The following is a 21,393-nucleotide window of genomic DNA, read 5'->3' as shown; positions in this document are numbered from 1 at the left end:
AATTAGCTTTCCCGACTACGCTTTGGCTACTAATTTTGCGACCAGAAAATTTAGCCGCGGAAGCCTATCGGCGACTAAAAAATGACTTTTAGCGACTAAAAATTTAGTCGCCAAAAGTGAAAATTCTTGTAGTGTTTAAGAATGCTATATAATATGCAATATATATCCATGATGCTTCTCTTGTCCAACTTTTGGATACATAATCTAATATCTTAAGATGTAGGTTTATGAAGAGTTTTTACTACAACTCTTTTACTCACTTGCCCATATTAGAAGATTATAACTTTACCTTTACCATATCACAAAAACGGTATGAGATCCCACGAGGAAATCATTAATGAGTCAAATCATGGGCATGTTTTTGTGAAGAACTTGTTAGACACATTAAAGGAATGGAAAAGAGTTGTATAATTTTATATTTTGCATACGCTTCCAGATACAACTGTCTATGGAAAAGAGTTGTTTGTAAATTTTTCTTTCTTCATGTTTCTTCTTCTTTGTTTTGGTAATATTTCAGAGGCCAATGATTTAATTTACAATTTAATTAAACTTTTTATCTCTCTTTTGTAAGAGATAATTGGACAAGTATTCTAGCATGAATAATGTAGACTAGTACTCTAAAAACACTAAATAATGAAAAATTTAAAATAAAAAACAAATGGTTTAGATTATTATAATGAAACTTGTAATGCACTCTATGTTTTCGAACAATACTCTTCAATACAAATCGAGGAGTAAATTTTTTATTTTTTATTATTTTTGTGAATATTTGTCTGACAATCATAAAAAATAAAAATAAAAAAATAATAAATAAAAAAACCCTAGCCCTAATTAGTGAATTCAAATTCAATTCAAAACCCTAGAATTGGGTTAGGGTTACGGTTCAATTTGCATTACAAGCTTTGGGTTAGGGCCAGGGTTCAATTTGAAACCCTAGAATTGGGTTAGGGCTAGGGCTAGGGTTTAATCTGTGAATTTAAAACCACAATTTCAATTCACAAACCCTAATACAGATCTAGATTAGTAGTTTTAAAGGCTAAAAGTGCAAAAATAAATAAAGAAAAGAAAAGAAAAGAAGAAGGAAAAGTCTAGAAAATTGACATGTAGCTTGCATGTGAGAACCCGAATATACAAATCAAATAAATAATTAAGTAATAATTATTTTACAATCTCAAATATTTTTCTTGGCAATCTTTTAGTGCAAATTAAATATTTGAAAGGTCTTTTAATTAATTTTAGACTTACAATAAATTTATGGTGGAAATCTCTAATTTAGAGGTAAGACTTATTATTTTCAAAAAAAAAAAAAATGGGGCAAGTTAGTAAGTATATTTTGATTAAATAATAGTTGTATTTTATTTAAATTAATGATTAGAGGAAATATAATAAAATAAAACATTGGATAATTATTTAGAATCTTTTAAGTTTAGATATATATAAAGCAACCCTAGTTTCCCTAACAAAAACCCTAACTCTTATTATAATATTTTTCCACAACACTTTCAACACATAGCAGCTGTGAGAGAAAGAAAAGAGAGAGGGAAAAAGACAACAAGGTGGTTGGGTGAAGGGTGCCTAAGATTGTTTCAGTTTTGTAGTGTCCATTAGCAAGGTAATTTTCCTCACTATCTTTCCTTTTTGTTCTTATTTTCTTTTTCTATTCCCTTATCGCCATTGTGAGTGTTGCGTAGCTGGTGGGTTTTGGAATTATTTATATAGATGTACCTACATACATACTTATACTAATGTAAACAATAAGGTTAATTGGTTAGTCATATATATTACATGTGTATCTCGGCTGGTTTGTGTAAGAGTAGTGCATCTATGGCAAAGGAATTGTTGGGTATGGTAGTGTGAGGTAATAGGGTTGTTGTGGTGTGTTTTGATGATTAGATATGTAGGGATATTATTTAGATATCCATGTATGTAACTAAATACATAAAGGTATGCAGGTGGGGTTTTCTTATTTCTTTATATTTAATTGGTGGATTGGATATGCTGCGAGGGACTTAAAATCAAGTATAAAGAATGTGTAATTTTTAGTCCAAAAATTCTACACAGAATCACAAACTTTAGAAATTAAGAAATCGTATCAAACGAAAGAATTTTGAACTAAAATTTTTACAGTAGATTAATTACATATTTAATTTAATATCTGATTTGTCTCATAATTTTTGGGAGTCAAAATCCATATAAACTGATGCGTTCAAATCTGTCCAGAAAACTGTTTCAAAACAGTAAGTTCGGAAGCATCGTTCTCTTTGGGTATAAATCCGAAAATTATCAAATTAGCGTCATTAGAATAGGTTACGAATCTAGTTTCGTAAATTTTTGGCCTTGGGCTGATTGCTCGTGTATACTAAGAGAACCATTAATTTTTTTAAAGTGCTGCAGAAAACAACCTGTTTGGGTGTAATTAATTGTAAATAATTATTTTGATAAGAAATCAAGTAAAACCAATTGGGTTTGAAACTTAGGATATATTAGTTGATATCTGGAGGGTTTTGAAATTTTTTGAATAGCATGGAGTGGGTTTTTAATTTTCAAAGTTAGAGAATAGATTGAGAAAACTTGTTTAAAACTCTGTTTTCTCTGAAAGTTACTTTTAGTTAAGTTTCAGTCGGAACCCATGTCTTGGGTAATTTTAGACCTTGAAGAACATGAACTTAGGTATTATTTAAGAGTAACAGTGGGTGGAGTTGAGCTGTGTTAGCACGCTTTAGTGTGGGATACTTAGTTTATTATTCTCTTTAGTATTTTTTAAATTAGTAGTGACATGCAGTCTTCATACTTGGTTTAGGGCACTAGTTGGACTTTCATATTCTATTCGAGGATTGTATTATTTCGTTTTCAGGTGAGTAGTTGCATGCTACATATTTTTATAAATGTTCCCCTGCCCTGAACTGTTGGAAAACTAAATTATTGTTTCAAGACTAAATTATTTTAATAAATTATTATATTATCAATGGATTAAATTATTTCTGAAACATATGTAAACTTGGAATACTGTAAACTATTTGTTTTTGGTCTCATGTTTATAATGGTGAACTACCATGTTTTACGAAAATGATGTGTATTGATTATTGGGACCATCTGTATATTTTAGTCTAGGAAAATTATTCCACTGTGTGTGGTGACTCTGGCCACTAGGGAACAGATCCGGGTTGAGCCGTGATGACTCTAGTGCTTAACGATTGTAAGGAAAAGACCTAGGTTAGGCTAGGTGACCTTCAATCGGATCGTCTTAGAGAAACGGCACGGGTTGCCATCCTGAGGATGACTCTTAGTTTGGTATTGGATCCAACGGGGCTTATAGCCTTGAGAACTGTGTGGCATGTTACTTGTTATTTTTTGGTACCCCGAAAATTATTGGTGTTCATGTTATAATCTGTTTTAAGTGGGAAATGTCATTTATCATGTTCTTGAAAGACATGAGTATTTTAACTGTTGAACTGTGGAATCTTCTTTTTGAAACAGATTGTCTTTATCAAACTTTATGTCAATCTAGTTTCTGTGATATATATCTTATTTTGGAATTGAACCATGTTTTCGAAACTGTATTTACTATCTATGTTTGTAACGCCCTCAAAATAATAACATTTAACCCAACAAATAATACATGCATTGATATTCAAAAGTTCCACATTCTTTCATTTACCAGAGTTTCATTACAAAAAGTATTACATGTTAACAACAAAAGCAAATGCCCTACAGGCTTACAGCTTTCCAAGTTAACACTTGGTTACAACAAAAGAGTACTAACTCATACACATTAAGCCCTTGGCTTGTATTTACATGTAATACATCAAAAAGTAAAACGACAACATTATGTCCGCTTCTAGCCTCCCAAGCTATGTCCTTGGAGGTGGCATGCTTCCTGCACCTGAAAATGATATTCCCATATAGGGTGAGCCACAGCCCAGTAGAAATATACTAAACCAACCATGAACAATGACTAAAAGATTAGCAATTGATAGATGGCCAACACTGATACATTCACATAAATCACATATTTATGTCATACGACTTACGAGTCCAAGTTACATTTCATTTTCCCTTTTCAACAGATAGACATATAAGTTCTATCCACATTCTCATCAGATATGTATAACAACAATATCCACATTCACAGATAAGCATATAAGCTATATCCACATTCTACAACAGATATGTATAACCACAATATCCACAGATAAGCATATAAGCTATATCCACACTTCACAAAGATAAGCATATGAGCTCTATCTTCACTTTACTAGACAAGCATATGAGCTGTATCTACGGAGTTCATCCCCTATCTTCTCCCAACACTATCCGGTTTAGAGGTACATCCCCTATCTTCCCCTAAACCGCGGAGTACATCCCCCATCTCCTCCTCTACACATAACGTATACAAACACAATGGTTCTATATACAATCACTCAATACATATAGTTAATGTATTCTATCAACCGTCAAGTTCCATGACACACTTCATTGATTAGTTTCAGTTTGCCTAATCATCATGCATTGTCTACAACAATCACGACTATCCTCCACCGATAGCCCAAAGCAGTTATTTCTAAACAGAAAATAAATGCACAATGGATATTCAATCAACATTTCATTTCCTCATTCCTCACAATTAATTATCCCAATTAATTAAACAATGTAATTAGGTCAATTCCCATAATTAACATTTCAACCCTTAGGTCCCATTTTCATCAATGATTTAACATTCATTCCATTTCTCTATGCCAAACATGCATCTAGGTTTATTATGAATAAAACCCCAACTTTTGTAAAATTACACAAAAGCCCCAAACTTTCACAAAATTACCAAACCAACCCCAACATCTCAAAATACCAAAATTTAAAGACAAAATCCATAGAGAGGAGTAGGATATCCCTACCTCAAATCCGGAGCCCCAAAGGAGAAGACGACAAAACCCAACGTGCTCCAAAACCCGAGATTTTCAGATTAAAAAGTAGCCCTCGACGATCAACAACTTTTTTGTAAAGGCCAAAGGTGAGCAAATCACTCCTACTAGATGAAAACCTAGAGAGAAGGTAGAGTCTAGAGTGAGAGGCTCAACAATGGTGTTTTTGGAAAAGTAGGAGAGAGAAGAGAAAGTAAAAAGTGATTTGAAAAGTCACAAATTTCGGGACTTAAACCCAGTCTCCCGCTCGAGCGTAAAACACCCCGCTCGAGCGTCACTCACAGACTCCCGCTCGAGCGTCCAAACTTCCGCTCGAGCGTCCAAACTTCCGCTCGAGCGCCAGAACCAGGCCTCCGCTCGAGCTTCCAACTCTACGCTCGAGCATCACTCAGATAACCCCGCTCGAGCGGCCAATCCCACGCTCGAGCGTACAACGCTGCACAGGAAAAAAAAATACTGAATGGGTGTAATCTCCGCTCGAGCGCCAAAACCCCCGCTCGAGCGTACATGCCAAAATCTGGGCAACTAGTTTTGGTTTCTAAACTCAACCAACCTGTAACAAACCTGCCCAACACATCCTATAACTCAATTATGAAGTAAAAATGATGCAAACAAGATAATAAACAACTACCCTCGACCACGGACACATGTCCGGATCACTGTATAACAAGGGTAAACCCGGGATCGCTATAACCTCCCCCCCTTAAAGAATTTCGTCCCCGAAATTAAGCACAAGTTTTCAAAACAAGTTTTTCTCCATTTTAAACAATGTTATACTTTAACATTCAACAATTCGACCCATTACCGGTCACCCCCTCCCTTTAACAAGAGGTATAACACAATATGTAAACAACATATGTACTTTCAACATGCATCAACATTATGCATTATCTTCCCAATTTCAACAATATAATCAACATATATAATGTTACATTCAACTTCCATATGAGGCAAGTTCCAAAACATACTTCCAATAAACCAAAACATTTTCAATGTTTCACAACTTAAGACATATATAAAAGCTCTTAAGTTCAACAATAGCTCAAAATTTAAATACAAGATTACATATCAACAAACAAGTCCGAATATTTTTCACGGACTCCCAACTCACGTTCCCAAGTGGCATCCTCCACTCCGTGATGTTTCCACAAGACTTTCACCAAAGGAATGGTCTTGCCACGCAGGACCTGATCCCGCCTATCCAAGACCCGAACCGGTCTCTCCTCATACGAGGCATCCTCATGTACCTCTAAATCGGTCCAATCCAACACATGTGATGGATCTGGCTCATACTTCCGAAGCATACTCACATGAAACACGTCATGCACTCCGGACAACTGCGGCGGTAAGGCTAACCGATAAGCAACCTCACCAATCCTCTCAAGGATCTCAAAAGGACCAATAAACCGAGGGGATAACTTCCCACTCTTCCCAAACCTCATCAAGCCTCGCCTAGGTGATATCTTCAGAAAGACATGATCACCTACCTCAAACGCCAAAGGCCTCCTCCTACGGTCGGCATAACTCTTTTATCGACTCTGGGCTGTAACAAGCCTCCTACGGATAAGCTCAACTTTCTCCGTCGTCTCCCTAACCAACTCCGAACCCAACAAAGGTGCATCACCCACCTCGGCCCAACAAACTGGAGACCTACACGGTCGGCCATACAAGGCCTCAAACGGTGCCATACCGATGCTAGACTGAAAACTGTTGTTATAGGCAAACTCTACCAAGGGCAAGTGCCTCTCCCACGTCCCACTGAAGTCCAGGACACAACCCCGAAGCATATCCTCAAGGATCTGGATAGTACACTCGGACTGCCCGTCAGTCTGAGGATGATAAGCCGTACTAAAGGTCAACTTAGTGCCCAAGGCACTCTGCAGACTCTGCCACAACCTAGCAGTAAAACGAGGATCTCTATCTGAGACGATCGTCACTGGGACCCCGTGCAATCTCACTACGTCCCGAATATACAAATCGGCAAGATGATCCACCGAATCTCTCACGCGCATAGGAATAAAGTGCGCCGACTTAGTCAACCGGTCTACAACCACCCAAATTGCATCACTACCCCGCTGAGTCCTCGGAAGACCTACAACAAAGTCCATAGTGACATACTCCCACTTCCACTCGGCAATAGGCAAGGGTTGCAACAAACCCGCTGGCCTCTGATGCTCGGCCTTCACTTGCTGGCAAGTAAGGCACTTCGATACGAAAACAGCCACATCTCTCTTCATACCCCGCCACCAAAACTGGCGGCCCAAATCCTTATACATCTTAGTACCTCCCGGATGCACCGCAAGGCGCGAATGATGAAATTCTCGGAGTACTTCCTCACGGCAAGACTCCGGTACAAACAAACGGTCTCGGTATCTCACACTAAGGTCGGGATACACCGTCAAACCTTTCTCAACTATCCCACTAGAGATCTTCTCTCGGAGGGATTCTACCTCAAGGTCACCTCTCTGTGCCTCTAACACTCTAATCACAAGTGTTGGCTGCGCAACAACAGAAAACAAGGCCACAGCCTCAACAGATTCGCCCAGTAGCAAATCAAACTCGCCAAGTGCTCCCAACATCTCCCATTCCCGGATGGCTATACAAGCTACATCACTAATGGTCTTCCTACTAAGGGCATCGGCCACAACATTGGCCTTTCCCGGATGATAATGCAACTCAAAATCATAATCCTCGATGAACTCCATCCACCTCCTCTGCCTCAAATTCAAGTCTCTCTGTGTAAACAGATACTTCAAACTCTTGTGGTCCGAGAACACCTCGAACCTCTCACCATAAAGGTAGTGCCTCCAGATTTTCAAGGCAAAGATCACTGCTGCTAACTCTAGGTCGTGTGTGGGGTAATTCTTCTCGTGTATTTTCAACTGACGTGAGCCATAAGCTACCACTTTCCCCTCTTGCATCAACACACAAGCCAAACCCTCTCGTGAGGCATCACAATAAACCGCATAACCCAACCCTCTCTCCGGAATAATCAACACCGGAGCGGTGGTCAATCTAACTTTCAGCTCTTGGAACGACTTTTCACAAGTCTCACTCCACACAAACTTGACTCCCCTCCGAGTCAGTCTAGTCAACGATGACGCTAACCTGGAGAAATCTTTCACAAACCGACGGTAATACCCAGCCAATCCCATAAAACTGCGGATCTCAAACACACTCTTAGGCTGTGCCCAATCTTGCACTACCTCAACCTTGGATGTATCAACAGACACCCCTTCCCCGGATACCACGTGGCCTAAGAATTTGACTTCCCTCAGCCAGAACTCACACTTCCCAAACTTGGCATACAGCCTATGGGCTCTAAGCAACTCAAGCACCACTCTCAAGTGTGCCTCGTGCTCCTCCTCTGAAGGCGAATAGATAAGGATGTCGTCCACAAAGACGACCACAAATCGGTCTAAGAACTCCCGGAAAACCCGGTTTATCAAGTCCATAAAGACTGCCGGTGCATTGGTAAGCCCGAATGGCATCACCAGAAACTCATAATGGCCATACCGCGTACGGAATGCCGTCTTCGGAATATCCTCTTCCTTGACCCTCAACTGGTGGTAACCCGATCTCAAGTCTATCTTAGAGAAACAACGGGAACCCTTCAACTGGTCAAACAAATCATCTATACGGGGCATAGGATACTTATTCTTAACCGTAGCCCAATTCAACATCCGGTAGTCAATACACAATCTCAAGGCACCATCTTTCTTTTTAACAAAGAGGGCCGGCGCTCCCCACGGCGAAACACTAGGGCGAACAAAGCCCTTATCTAACAATTCCTGGAGCTGAACTTTCAACTCAACCAACTCTGCTGGAGCAAAACGGTAAGGTGCCATAGAAATCGGCGCCGTGCCGGGCACTAAATCAATAGAGAACTCTATCTCTCGGTGAGGTGGCAAACTAACAAGATCTTCGGGAAAGACATCCGAATACTCACAAACCACCCTCGGCAACACAATCTGAGTCTCAACACACTCACTACTCTCAAAGCTAGCAAGTAGACCACTAAGCTCACTTTGCCCTCGCGAATCATACCCCGGTGGCAAAACACTACCAACCCGGTCTCCCAAGAAATGGAACCACTCCCCGCTCAAGGTACATAACGTGACCCTCTGGCGGTAGCAATCGATAACAGCCCGGTATGACGATAGCCAGTCCATACCCAAAATAACATCAAAACCCTTCATAGGCATGACAACAAACGGAAAAGGAAGCCTATAGTCGGCGACCTCTATATCACATCCTCTAACACCCTGTTTCAGGATCAACTCACCACCCAAAGGCGATACCACACAAATAGGAGATGCTAACTGTGCTAACTCCAATTCCAAAACAGATGCAAATGCAGCAGATACAAAAGAATGAGATGCACCCGTGTCTATCAACACACTAGCAACCGAGTTGCAAAACAGAAAAGTACCTCTCACTACCGATGGAGCTGGTACTAAATCCTGCGCGGTAACAGCATACACGCGCCCCGTAGGCCCCTGGTCTACCTGCTCACCTCTCGGAGCAAAAGACTGCTGCATAGACTGGGATGACGAAGCTCCCGGATTGGCCCTCGAGGCCTGCACAGACTGAGCTGGCTGAAAACCCTGCGTCTGCCTAGAACCAGACGCTCCTGAAGTGGCACTCAACTGCGGGCAAAACCTCTTCAGGTGCCCAGACTGTCCACACTGATAACAAGACAAGGGCTGCCCCCTGCCCAAACTCTGACTCTGCGGTCTAGCTGAAGAAGAAGCAGCTCTCTGACCCTCACCCTTCTGCGGGCAAACAGAAACCTTGTGACCCAGCTGGCCACACTTGTAACAGGTGAAATCCCCCTGACCACCTCTCCCGGAGCCTGCACTCGGGACTGGTAAGGTCGATCTAGCAACACCACCCTGCGACTGCTGAGGGTTAGAACCCCTCTGCCTCCTGCCATCACCCTGACCATCTTGGCTCCTCTTGGAGCCTCTCTGCCCCTCATCCTCCTCCTGCATCATGAGCTCCATATGAGCTGCAGCGTCCACTAGGTGTCTATACTCCCGGATGTAAGACCCACCAACCCTCAACTTGAGGCCCCGCCTCAACTTCCGCTCAAACTCATAGCAACGGCGTTCCTCGGACGCCACCAGTTCAGGTGCAAACCTGGACAGACTGGTAAAAGTAGCCTCAAACTCGGCCACTGACAAGCCCTGCTGATTAAGCCGGCTAAACTGATCCCTCAGCTTCTCCCTAGCTGCTGCAGACAAAAACCTCTCTTGAAAAGCATTTATAAACGCCTCCCAAGTACCACCAACACGAGCCTTCTCGTACTTCCACCATTGACCCGCATCTCCCTTCAGTTGGAAGGATGCCAAGGTCACTTTCAGTGCTCCGTCCTCGATGCCAAGCATCTCGAACGTCTTACTCATTTGTTCTAGCCACTCATCAGCCTTCAGTGGCTCCTTCGGATCCCCAATAAACTCATCCGGATTAGACCAGAAGAACTCCATCTTCAAGAAAGAAGGCCCTGCCTCAGATGCCTGATTCCCAGCTCTAAGAATACCCAAAGCTCCTGCTATCTCTCTGGCCAAGGCACCCATAGCCTGCTGACCCGCTGGCTCAGCCACATTGGCCTGGCCAACCCCCTTCTGCACTGCCGGAATCTCACCCGGTAACGGTACTTCCTGCCTCGCAGGTCTACCACGCCTAGCACCTCTTCCTCGTCCTGACATCCTAATAAAGGTAACACAGAACATTAGCACATTCATAAATGTGCCGAAACTAAACACTCACGTCCTAATGCATGGACAACTGTAATTCACTCCACGTAAGCACATAAACACATAAGCACTTACGAATTTCATTTCCGGATAATGATAGTCCCAAGGCGTTACTAGAGTTCCGGTTAGAAACAGCATTGATCAAGTGCTTTTCCAACAAGACTCCCAGGAACCCAAGGATCCAATCAACATCCCAGAAATTAAATCCCATACCCACATAGTCACATAAGCATGTTATCAAATAAGCACATAGCATATGATACTACATCTAAGTCTCTATCAAGCGAGACAAACCCATTGTGATCCTAATCACTTCCCACGTACCCAAAGTATTCGAACCCGGTACGCTCTGATACCAAATTGTAACGCCCTCAAAATAATAACATTAAACCCAACAAATAATACATGCATTGATATTCAAAAGTTCCACATTCTTTCATTTACCAGAGTTTCATTACAAAAAGTATTACATGTTAACAACAAAAGCAAATGCCCTACAGGCTTACAGGTTTCCAAGTTAACACTTGGTTACAACAAAAGAGTACTAACTCATACACATTAAGCCCTTGGCTTGTATTTACATGTAATACATCAAAAAGTAAAACGACAACATTATGTCCGCTTCTAGCCTCCCAAGCTATGTCCTTGGAGGTGGCATGCTTCCTGCACCTGAAAATGATATTCCCATATAGGGTGAGCCACAGCCCAATAGAAATATACTAAACCAACCATGAACAATGACTAAAAGATTAGCAATTGATAGATGGTCAACACTGATACATTCACATAAATCACATATTTATGTCATACGACTTACGAGTCCAAGTTACATTTCATTTTCCCTTTTCAACAGATAGACATATAAGTTCTATCCACATTCTCATCAGATATGTATAACAACAATATCCACATTCACAGATAAGCATATAAGCTATATCCACATTCTACAACAGATATGTATAACCACAATATCCACAGATAAGCATATAAGCTATATCCACACTTCACAAAGATAAGCATATGAGCTCTATCTTCACTTTACTAGACAAGCATATGAGCTGTATCTATGGAGTTCATCCCCTATCTTCTCTCAACACTATCCGGTTTAGAGGTACATCCCCTATCTTCCCCTAAACCGCGGAGTACATCCCCCATCTCCTCCTCTACACATAACGTATACAAACACAATGGTTCTATATACAATCACTCAATACATATAGTTAATGTATTCTATCAACCGTCAAGTTCCATGACACACTTCATTGATTAGTTTCAGTTTGCCTAATCATCATGCATTGTCTACAACAATCACGACTTTGTTCATGGATTATAAATTTAGTTCATGTGACATTTATAACCCTCTATATAAAAAATTGTGAGGCTATTAACAAAGTAGATCAATACAATTATACAATAAACAATAATATTTCCTCATTGAGAAAGTTCTTATCAAAAGCTAACAGGTGGAACAAGGACTACGAGCATCGGTTAGATTTGGTTGTTTTCTTGTAAGATTTTGTCAATGGGGTGGGTCAGCCAAGGTTGATGATTAACACTATCCAGAGTTGAACACAAAGGACGAGTTGAAAACGAATAAGAGAGGAAAAAAAGAGAGACCCATGGGTAAAGAAGAGGAAGAAAGGAATAGAGAGAGAAAGGGAGAAGAATAGTGGAAGGACAGACGAAGGCCCACTTTTCTGATTTTTTTAGTGAGCGAAATTGATAAAAAAAAGGAATGTGATAGAGCGTGAGAGGGGAAGCAACCAGATAATTTCGATTCCAGATACAAGGGTAAAAATGCAAGAAGGGATTCTTTTTTCGTGGCACGATACTGATTATGCGTGGCATTAGTGGCCTCCTTTTTTTATATAGAACTTTATTCACAATTCACAAAATTGATAAATTCCTTATGAAAGTAATACAAACATGTGGATTGTTGAGTTTTAGAATGGTTGCTGATAATTTTAAATGAGTCATGGCCTTCAGTCCGATGATGCTGCTTAATTTTTTATGTCCCCCTCGTGCATGATAACAAATTTTTATCTTGTGCTAGATACGATCAACTACAAATAATCAAACTGATAGATACAATCAATTATTACATGATATATATATATATATATATACGGTCTGGATTGCCTCCGATCCATATATATATATATATATAAGAAGTTGTGATTCACTTGTGCTATGACTGGTCTACATAGTTAGAAAAGTTAATTCAACAGTCCACCACAGTGCATAATAAGTGAAGACAGTAGCTTCATATTGATAATCAGTACACGAAATGGTTCCATTGTTTATAGCACAGCATGGGCATATATCCATTGTTTTCTATAAATTAAATGTCCATCTTAATTTTCAACGGTATCTCTATGAGATTTGACGTATTGTTCTTGCTTAATTTACACATTGTAGACATGAGGGTGCTGCTCACTATGTTCAAAAGGGGTATTAGATTCTGTACATGCACACACACACACACACACACAACCACCATTTCTGCAGTAGCACCACTCAAAAGATGCTTATTTATGGGCTAGCTAAATATAGTAGTATTCATAAAGGGAAAAGATATGATCACGTGGAAAACTTCGCTCCAAATTAAGTGTAGAGCCAAGAAGAAGATATAGGAACAGAAATTAAACTCAATTCAATGTTTTTAAGCCTGTGGTCTAGTTGGGCCTCTTGTGTTATAATGTGGGCATTTAATTTGGTGCTTTATACATCAATCATTTTCTTTTGTTCCCTGATAATATTCACCATTTGTTGGAAAGGGTCGGTCAAAAAGAGAGCTAAAAGAGAAGAGAATATATACATAATATATATATATATATATATTAAACTATGTCAAAGTTGGTTGCTTACAGCATTGATGTGATTTGAAGAATTTGATCTTGCTTTGTGCCCCCACTTATTCCCAAAGCTCCGTCCATTTATTCTACACCACACCACTCTTATTATAGAGATGTGTGGCTCTGCAGCTAGCTGGCATTATAGTTGAACACATCAAAGAAATTATACTCAATTTATAGAAAGACAGACAAAGACTGAGTGATTGAGTCATAGTTGAGACTTTCTTGATATCTGAAATTTGAGATGAAGAGCTGTGAGGAATGGAACCCTGTATTTGCAATGATAGGGGTTGATTTTGGGTTTGCGATAGCGAACATACTTCTGAAAAAAGTCGTTGATGGTGGAATGAACCATTTGGTCTTCATTACCTACCGCCAGTCAATTTCAACCATCTTTTTAGCCCCAATTGGCTACTTTTCAGAAAGGTGCCTTACTAATCAAGTATTTTCAATCACTCTACTTATTATTTCAGGAGAGTCAAATTTATTGCTTTTTCTTTTCTTCTTATTCAATTTTAACTGAATTTTAATTTTTCTATGTAGTACTTAAGTAAGTAGAAAGATTATATAAACCAAAAGCTTGCTTAATTTGCAGGAACAGCAGACCGAAGCTGACATTTGGTATCTTATGTCATCTTTTCTTGAGTGCAATTGTGGGGTTAGTAATTAAGGGCTTTAATTAATTAATTTGCCAGGGCAGGTAGCTAAAGTTGCCAACTGCTTGTGCTTTAAAATAAATAATACTATATGATGTATTGATTGTTACATATGGACACTTACACATAAAATTAAGGGGTTTCTTGTAGGGCATCCCTCACGCAGTACTTTTTCCTCCTTGGAATTCAATACACATCTGCTACTTTCTCCTGCGCTTTCATCAACATGGTGCCAGTAGTCACATTTCTCATGGCACTACCATTTGGGTATGTAATCAACAATATATGTAATTCGTACGACCATAAATCGCAATGTTATTCTCTGTCGCTGTTGATTTAATTATTTCAATCACTAACACAACACAAACATACAGGTTGGAGAAAGTGCAGCTAAAAGGCAGTGATAGTGGTAGTAGTGGAGGAAGAGCCAAAGTGGTAGGTGCACTAGTGTGCCTTGGAGGTGCAATGATATTAACCCTTTACAAAGGAATGCCATTATTTAACCATTCACATGAATCATTGTGGCAAGGTGGAGCTGGAAATATAGATCAAGTTCATGATCATGTAATGGTACTGAGCTCGGGGAGAAGGAAAGAGAGATGGACGATCGGTTCAATGGCATTGATGGCTGGTACACTGCTGTGGTCTTCATGGTTCCTTATTCAATCGAATATTGTGAAGAGATACCCATGTCAGTATTCAAGCACGGCCATCATGTCTTTCTTTGCTGCCATTCAATCGACTGTCTTAGCTTTTTCCATAAACAGAAGAAACCTTTCCATTTGGGCTCTCAACGGCAAAATGGAATTCTTAACCGTCTTCTATGCTGTAAGTATTATATATATATCACTCTCCCTACACACCTTTACATTGTATTTAGTTAGGAGATTTTGAGAGAAATTTGAAAAGAGAAAGAAAAAAGATGCGTGAAATTATGTGAAATACAAATATTTTTATTCGTATTTCACCTACCTTTTCTATTTTCCTTTCCAAATCTCTTCTTAAATTTTCCAATCAAACACAACGTTACAGTGTTTTCTTATGGATGATAGGATGACAAACATTAATAAAGTTAGGAAGAAGAATAGTCTCCTGTCAAAATTTGGAGTTGACCACACAGTGCTGTTTGGCGCTATACATTTTGATAATTCAATTTATTTGCGTCACTCATTAAAAAAAATAATAATAATTTGATCTAATAATTAAAGAAAAATTATAATCTTTACAAAAATAAACGAAGAGAATAATTTTAAAACTGAATCATATATTTTTTGAGAAATTAATATATAAAATCATACCATTATTATTCAATTAATTATATTTTTTTCGTCACACATACCGATTAAAAAATAAATAAATCATATTATCAAATTGGAACTTTTGGTAGGTTTCACCCTCCCGAACAACACTCCCTAGTCTATAATGCGGACTGAATGCAAGTCATTCCTTAAATTTGTACCTATGTTTTCTAACTTCTCTCTTTTTCTTTAAACATATATATATATATATATATATATATACTTATAATTATTTTGTATTAGTATGAAGCTAATTTAAATACACGTCAGGAAAGGAAGAACGTTTTTTTATACAGTGTATTTATGTAGTTTTTCGGGTGGGTGGGGTCCATGCTGATCACTTGTTGAAATAAATAAGGTCACTTGTGAGGTAAAGCATAATTTCAAGAACTTTTGAAGCAATAGTTTAAAGTTGTATTTTTTTAAGTAATGCTCGGAATTTTAGATGAATTGTTTAATATTTTAGTAAATAATTACTGCGGGTGGTTTTTATACCCATGTGAATATTTGATACAATATTTAGTAATTAATATTGATATTTTTATTTTTTTGAGTCCCAAAGAAGAAAATAAATTGAAAGAATACGTTATTCTTACCTATTTATTTACGTCACTTCTATGTTTTCATGTTATCAATATATCTATTTTTCTGTTCACGTGTTATCTTTTTATTTGTTCACGTCTCATCTATCTATCTACTTAATATGTCTATTTGTCTATATCACCGCAACTACCAATAGCTGGTGCCTTCGGCTACCTTTGGCAACTTTTCTGGCTATTTTTTCAAGGACTGACCGGCCGTATGACAAAAGTCACTACAAAAAATTAAAGTTTTAGAGACCAAAATTTAGGAACCAAATTATTTTTTAGGGACTAAATAATTTTATTACGAAAAGTGTCGTCATTATATTTTTAGCAATTAAAATTAGACATTAGTGATGAATTATTATCCTTTAGAGATCAAATTTTTTTTCTCTAAAAAAATAAACCATTTTGAGACTAAATTATTTTATCCCTAAAAATCTATTTATAAGTGACATTTTCAATATATTTGTAGCTAAATATGCCTTATTTTTTACTTTTCAGAACGACCTTTTAGCGACTATCCTCATGACGTTTGAAATTAGTTCCTAAATGTCTTTTGCAACAAAATTTTCATTTTTAGAGACCAAAACATTTGGTTTCTAAAACTTTTATATACTGTAGTGAGTGGGTTTAAACTAAAAATGTACGAAAAAAAAATATTAAAAAAAATAATTTTCTTATTAAACAATTTCATTAATGATATCTTTATCACAAAAAATAAATAAATAAAAAATAATAATGTCAAATCCCTTTAAAAATAAACGTTATCACCCATAAACCCAATAAATAAATAGGAACTGAGCAAATTTTTGTGCTACTAATTAGGGATTAATATATGTCAATCTATTCTGTTGGAGTATTTTTAATTCACTTTAAATCCCCATTAATATAAACTATTAGCACAGTTAGCAAAATATTAAAATTAATTAATTTTTTTATTTAAAGTTTTCAAATAAATGTGTTAATAATGTTGCTAGTTTTGTCAATAGTTAAAACTGTTATAGGAGTTGTTATGGTATGGTGCATATCATCTGCATTTTGTTAATATTTTGGTGATACATGTTATGTATTTTTTTGTTTAATTAAAAAAAAATATATTATGCATTTTTTGTGATAAATATTTCGTAATCTTCTAACAAAGTTACAATAATTTGTAATTCAAAAATAAAATTATCCATTTTTATGGTTCAAAAATATTTTGATGAAAAAAATATATAATTTTATTTTTGAATCATAAATTGGCATAACTCTCCCTAAAAAATCATGTAACATTTGTTATAAAAGTACATAATATGTTGTAAAAAAATGCATAATAAGTTGCATACCATATTTCCCAATTATTATTAATTTTGGAGAGGGTGAACCCTGGGACAGATAGAGGGGGACGGGGGCAAGGCGAAATGATCAAGGAAAATGTTTGGGACCTCACAAAGGAGGATCTTTTTAATCCTTATTGATGTACTGATCATTGATATGTTTAAATTTTTTTTAGGAGTTGTGTCTGACAGTGACATGAATGGTTCAGATCATTTTAAAAATTGTAGAAATTGTGTTTTGTGAGGATTTCTATCGTTATTGAATCATAAAAAGGTCATTGCACAAAAGTCATAAGGCAGACATGTCCCGTTTGGGAAGATGGTTTTGCCTATTTTAGGTACAAAAGACAAAATAGGCTATTTTAACCACAACAAACAAAACATCACATTCAACCCATAATCATTACACTCTTTCCTCAAAAAAAAAAAAAGGCCAAAAAATCAAAAAGCATTTCCCAAACCAAGTTTTTTAGCGTAGATTAAAATAACCAAAAAATTAAAAAGTCAACTCATTTTCCAAAAGACACCCAACGGACTTTTTCTACTTTATTTTGGGCTTATTTTATTATTTAAATTAGACCATTTTTTAAAAAAACAATGGGTGGGCCAAGCCCAAAACTCAGTTTGAAAGTCATTTTTTTGGCCTAAGGTTGAGGCCTCGTTTAGGAACAGACTAATTTAGTAATTTTTTGACTATTTAATTAAAATATGAGCTTAAAAAAATTAGTATGTTTAAGATTATTTTTTGACTTTTTACGAAAAGATGTGTAAAAAGTAGAGAGAAAAGAAAATTTTTGACTTTTTGATATGAGTTGATAACTTTTTGACTTTTTCAGTAATTTTTTGACTTTTTGACTAAACCAATTGCCTCCTAAACGAGGCCTGAGTAAAAAAAGACAAAAATTCGCAAGCAAACCCATATGGCTGGACCGGCAATGTGGTGATTTTTCCAAACTAAGGGAAGGCCAGACCGGCCCTCGCACATGGCTGGACCAACTGGTGTTTTGCGGCGGCGATTTTTGACATTTATACTCTTCGCCTGCGTAGAGGAGCGTATCAAGTTCTGATTTTATGCAATCCCATACCGATTTTCATCATTCTAGACCCTTCCTAAGGGTCCATATTAATTTTTTTTTTATGTATGAATCTTTTGTTCTTTTTCTTATATAAACAAAAAAGACTATACGCAAATTTCTATACAGGATGATATAAATCGATGTGAACCATTTATTTAAAAACAAAATACTCAGAAATATTATATTTATTTATAAAAATAATATTATCACATTATTCTTGTGATTGTTTTTGTACGGATAGAGTTTTCCTTCTCCATATATAATTAGGGCCGCAAATGAACAGAGCCGTTCATGAACAAGCTCGAGCTCGACTCGGTAAGGGCTCGTTCAAACTCGGTTCGTTAATTTTTTTTACCGTTCGAGCTCGAGCTCGAGCTCGTTAAATTTTTAATAAACAAGACCAAACAGTCTAAAGCTCGGCTCATTAGCTGGCTCGTTTAATATTTATTATTTATATATTAAATAATATAAAATTATGTATAAAAAATAAGAGAAATATGCTATTTATATATTTCAAAAATATAAATGTAAATAATACTTAACTATAGACAGCATATTTATATAATAGTGGTACTAGATATTATTATTTTAGTAAAATATGGACTTTTTTTTAGTATGTTTATATATATTGTATATATAATTATATAATCAAAGTTTTAATTGTAACTTTAGTCTCACATGCAAGTATGAATTTATAAATTTTTTGGCTCGTTAAGGTTCGTGAACAGGCTTGAGCTCGAGTTGAGCCTAAGCCAACTTGGCTCGAGCTCGGTTCGTTAAATTTTTATTGAGCTCGAGCTCGAGCTCGAGCTCGTTAAAATCTTAATAAATAAACCCAAACATACTAAAGCTCAGCTCGGCTCGGCTCGTTTGCAGCCCTATATATAATACACACAACTTAACTCATATTTTAGTTGCACCATCTGGTGTTTGTTTGATGAAATTAAAGCGTGGATTAGACTCCATGTCAAACATACTTATTAATCCATTGTTCAGTTAAAAAAATGAAAGAAAGACTAATAATCAAATATATATCATTTTTAATAAAATAGTCCAAAGACTACTTATCTCAAGACTAATAGTAAATTTCATTGCAATCACTTGTTATTTAGTCTGTCGAAACAAACACTCCATTTAGAGTACTCACATTCTAAATTAATAAATAGGACAAATTACGCCAATAGTTCCTATAATTTGATTATTGTGTCATTTTAGTCCTTATAATTTTAATTGGCTTGATTTTGACTTTGAATTTATGACTTTGTTGGTCTAATTGACTACAATTGTTAACATTTTCTTATAGAAAATATAAAAATAAGTGGCATATATCATACTTTTTGGGGGAAACTTATTGATTTGCTCAACTCAGTGAGTTAACCTCAATCACCTCAAACGGTTTTATCAATTGGATCGAATTGATATGAAATCTAAAATTAAGGAACAAAATTGAGATAAATAAAAGTATAAGAACCAAAATGACGCAAAGGTGCAAAAATAACACAAAATTGAATCTTGCTTTTAGCAATTTTAACCCGTTATTACTACATTTTAATAGGCAAATTTTATTATTCGAATGGAGATGTTAGTCCATGTTTGCATTTTTTTTATTTGCCTTGAGCTTCACTTAAGCCTTTAAATTTTTTTCCAAAGTATGACCCCTTTTATTATGTTGTGAAATGTATGGCATTAACTAATGTAAGTAGTAATTAATGAATGGGTAAATGGTGGGGGACGCAGGGGATGGTAGGATCAGGTTTGTGTTATGTGGGGATGTCATGGTGCGTCAAGAAAAGGGGTCCCCTCTTCACTGCTGCATTCAGTCCCCTTGTTCAGATAATGGCAGCCATGGTTGACATTCCCATCCTCCATGAACAGCTTCATCTTGGAAGGTAACCTTTATTTTTTTTTCAAAAAAAAAAAAAAATTTATGTACTACTTTTCAAATATTGATAATGAATAAACATATATATATATATATATATATTACTAAAATTTTGGATGTATTGGTCTTTTGATGAGCAGCTTGGTGGGATCAGTTACTGTAATTGCTGGATTGTACATTCTTCTGTGGGGTAAGAACAAAGAAATGCAAAATTGTGCAACCAAAGTAGCCAGCAAGGATGGAGAGCCACCCTTAGCCTTACAAGTCATCGTCAATTCTATCGATTGTGACTCTCGCCATCCTTGAGCCCCTCTACCGCTCTTAGTTTCATTTGTCATTTTGATTCACTAGAAAAACGCCATTGGGGTTTATCTGTCCTTGTTCTATCTTATATGTACCTGAATTTTATTTCAAAATACTTACGATAAATGTAGTTCATAATTTAAAATATGTAATATTATATTAATCAGGGTTATGAAGTTTGAAAGAAAAAATATTCTTTTTATTCTCAGAGGACTGGCCATCAAGGCCAAAACTGTCTGGATCATTTGTGCCAGTGAACAGTGCCAAGGTTGTCGAAATTTTAGAATCTGAGTTTACGATGGAAGAATTTTGGAGTGCTGTGAAGGAGTGTAATGGGAACAAAGCGCCTGGACCTTATGGCTTGCGTTCGGAAATGTTGGAAGTATATGAGACATGATTTCTTTCAGCTTATGCAGGAGTTTTACACCACTAATAAGCTAGTGAATGGTTTGAACAGTTCATTTATTACCCTCATCCCTAAGAAGATCAGTCTTAGTGGCTTGGCAAATTATAGGCCAATTAGTTTAATGGGTGTAGCCTAAGATCTTGGCCAAGATCCTGGCTTAAAGACTGAAGAAGGTGTTGCCAGAGGTCATCTGTCACGACCCCAAACCGCCCCTAGTAGTTTGATGCCGTGATGGCCAGTAATCCGTAATTACCGAAGGCCAACTTTCAAAAACTTAATATAATCAGAGTGATAAGGAACGGGGCTCACGATTGCGGAAGAAGTAAATCAAAATACAAG

General features: G+C 37.0%; 1 protein-coding gene across 1 annotated transcript; it reads left to right on the top strand.

Moving 5' to 3' along the window:
- Nucleotides 1-13,254: 13,254 nt before the first annotated feature.
- LOC114288425 (WAT1-related protein At3g30340) lies at nt 13,255-21,022 on the top strand. The gene is made up of 6 exons (XM_028231928.2): nt 13,255-13,959; nt 14,129-14,191; nt 14,340-14,456; nt 14,564-15,017; nt 20,201-20,352; nt 20,486-21,022. The coding sequence occupies exons 1-6, from the start codon at nt 13,778-13,780 to the stop codon at nt 20,649-20,651; spliced, it is 1,134 nt and encodes a 377-aa protein (XP_028087729.1). The 5' UTR covers nt 13,255-13,777; the 3' UTR covers nt 20,652-21,022.
- Nucleotides 21,023-21,393: the final 371 nt, after the last annotated feature.

Source organism: Camellia sinensis, chromosome 4, assembly GCF_055761805.1.
Source record: "Camellia sinensis isolate YWXY chromosome 4, ASM5576180v1, whole genome shotgun sequence".
In the NCBI taxonomy this organism is placed as follows: Eukaryota; Viridiplantae; Streptophyta; class Magnoliopsida; order Ericales; family Theaceae; genus Camellia; species Camellia sinensis.
This window is presented reverse-complemented; position numbering and strand designations above follow the sequence as displayed.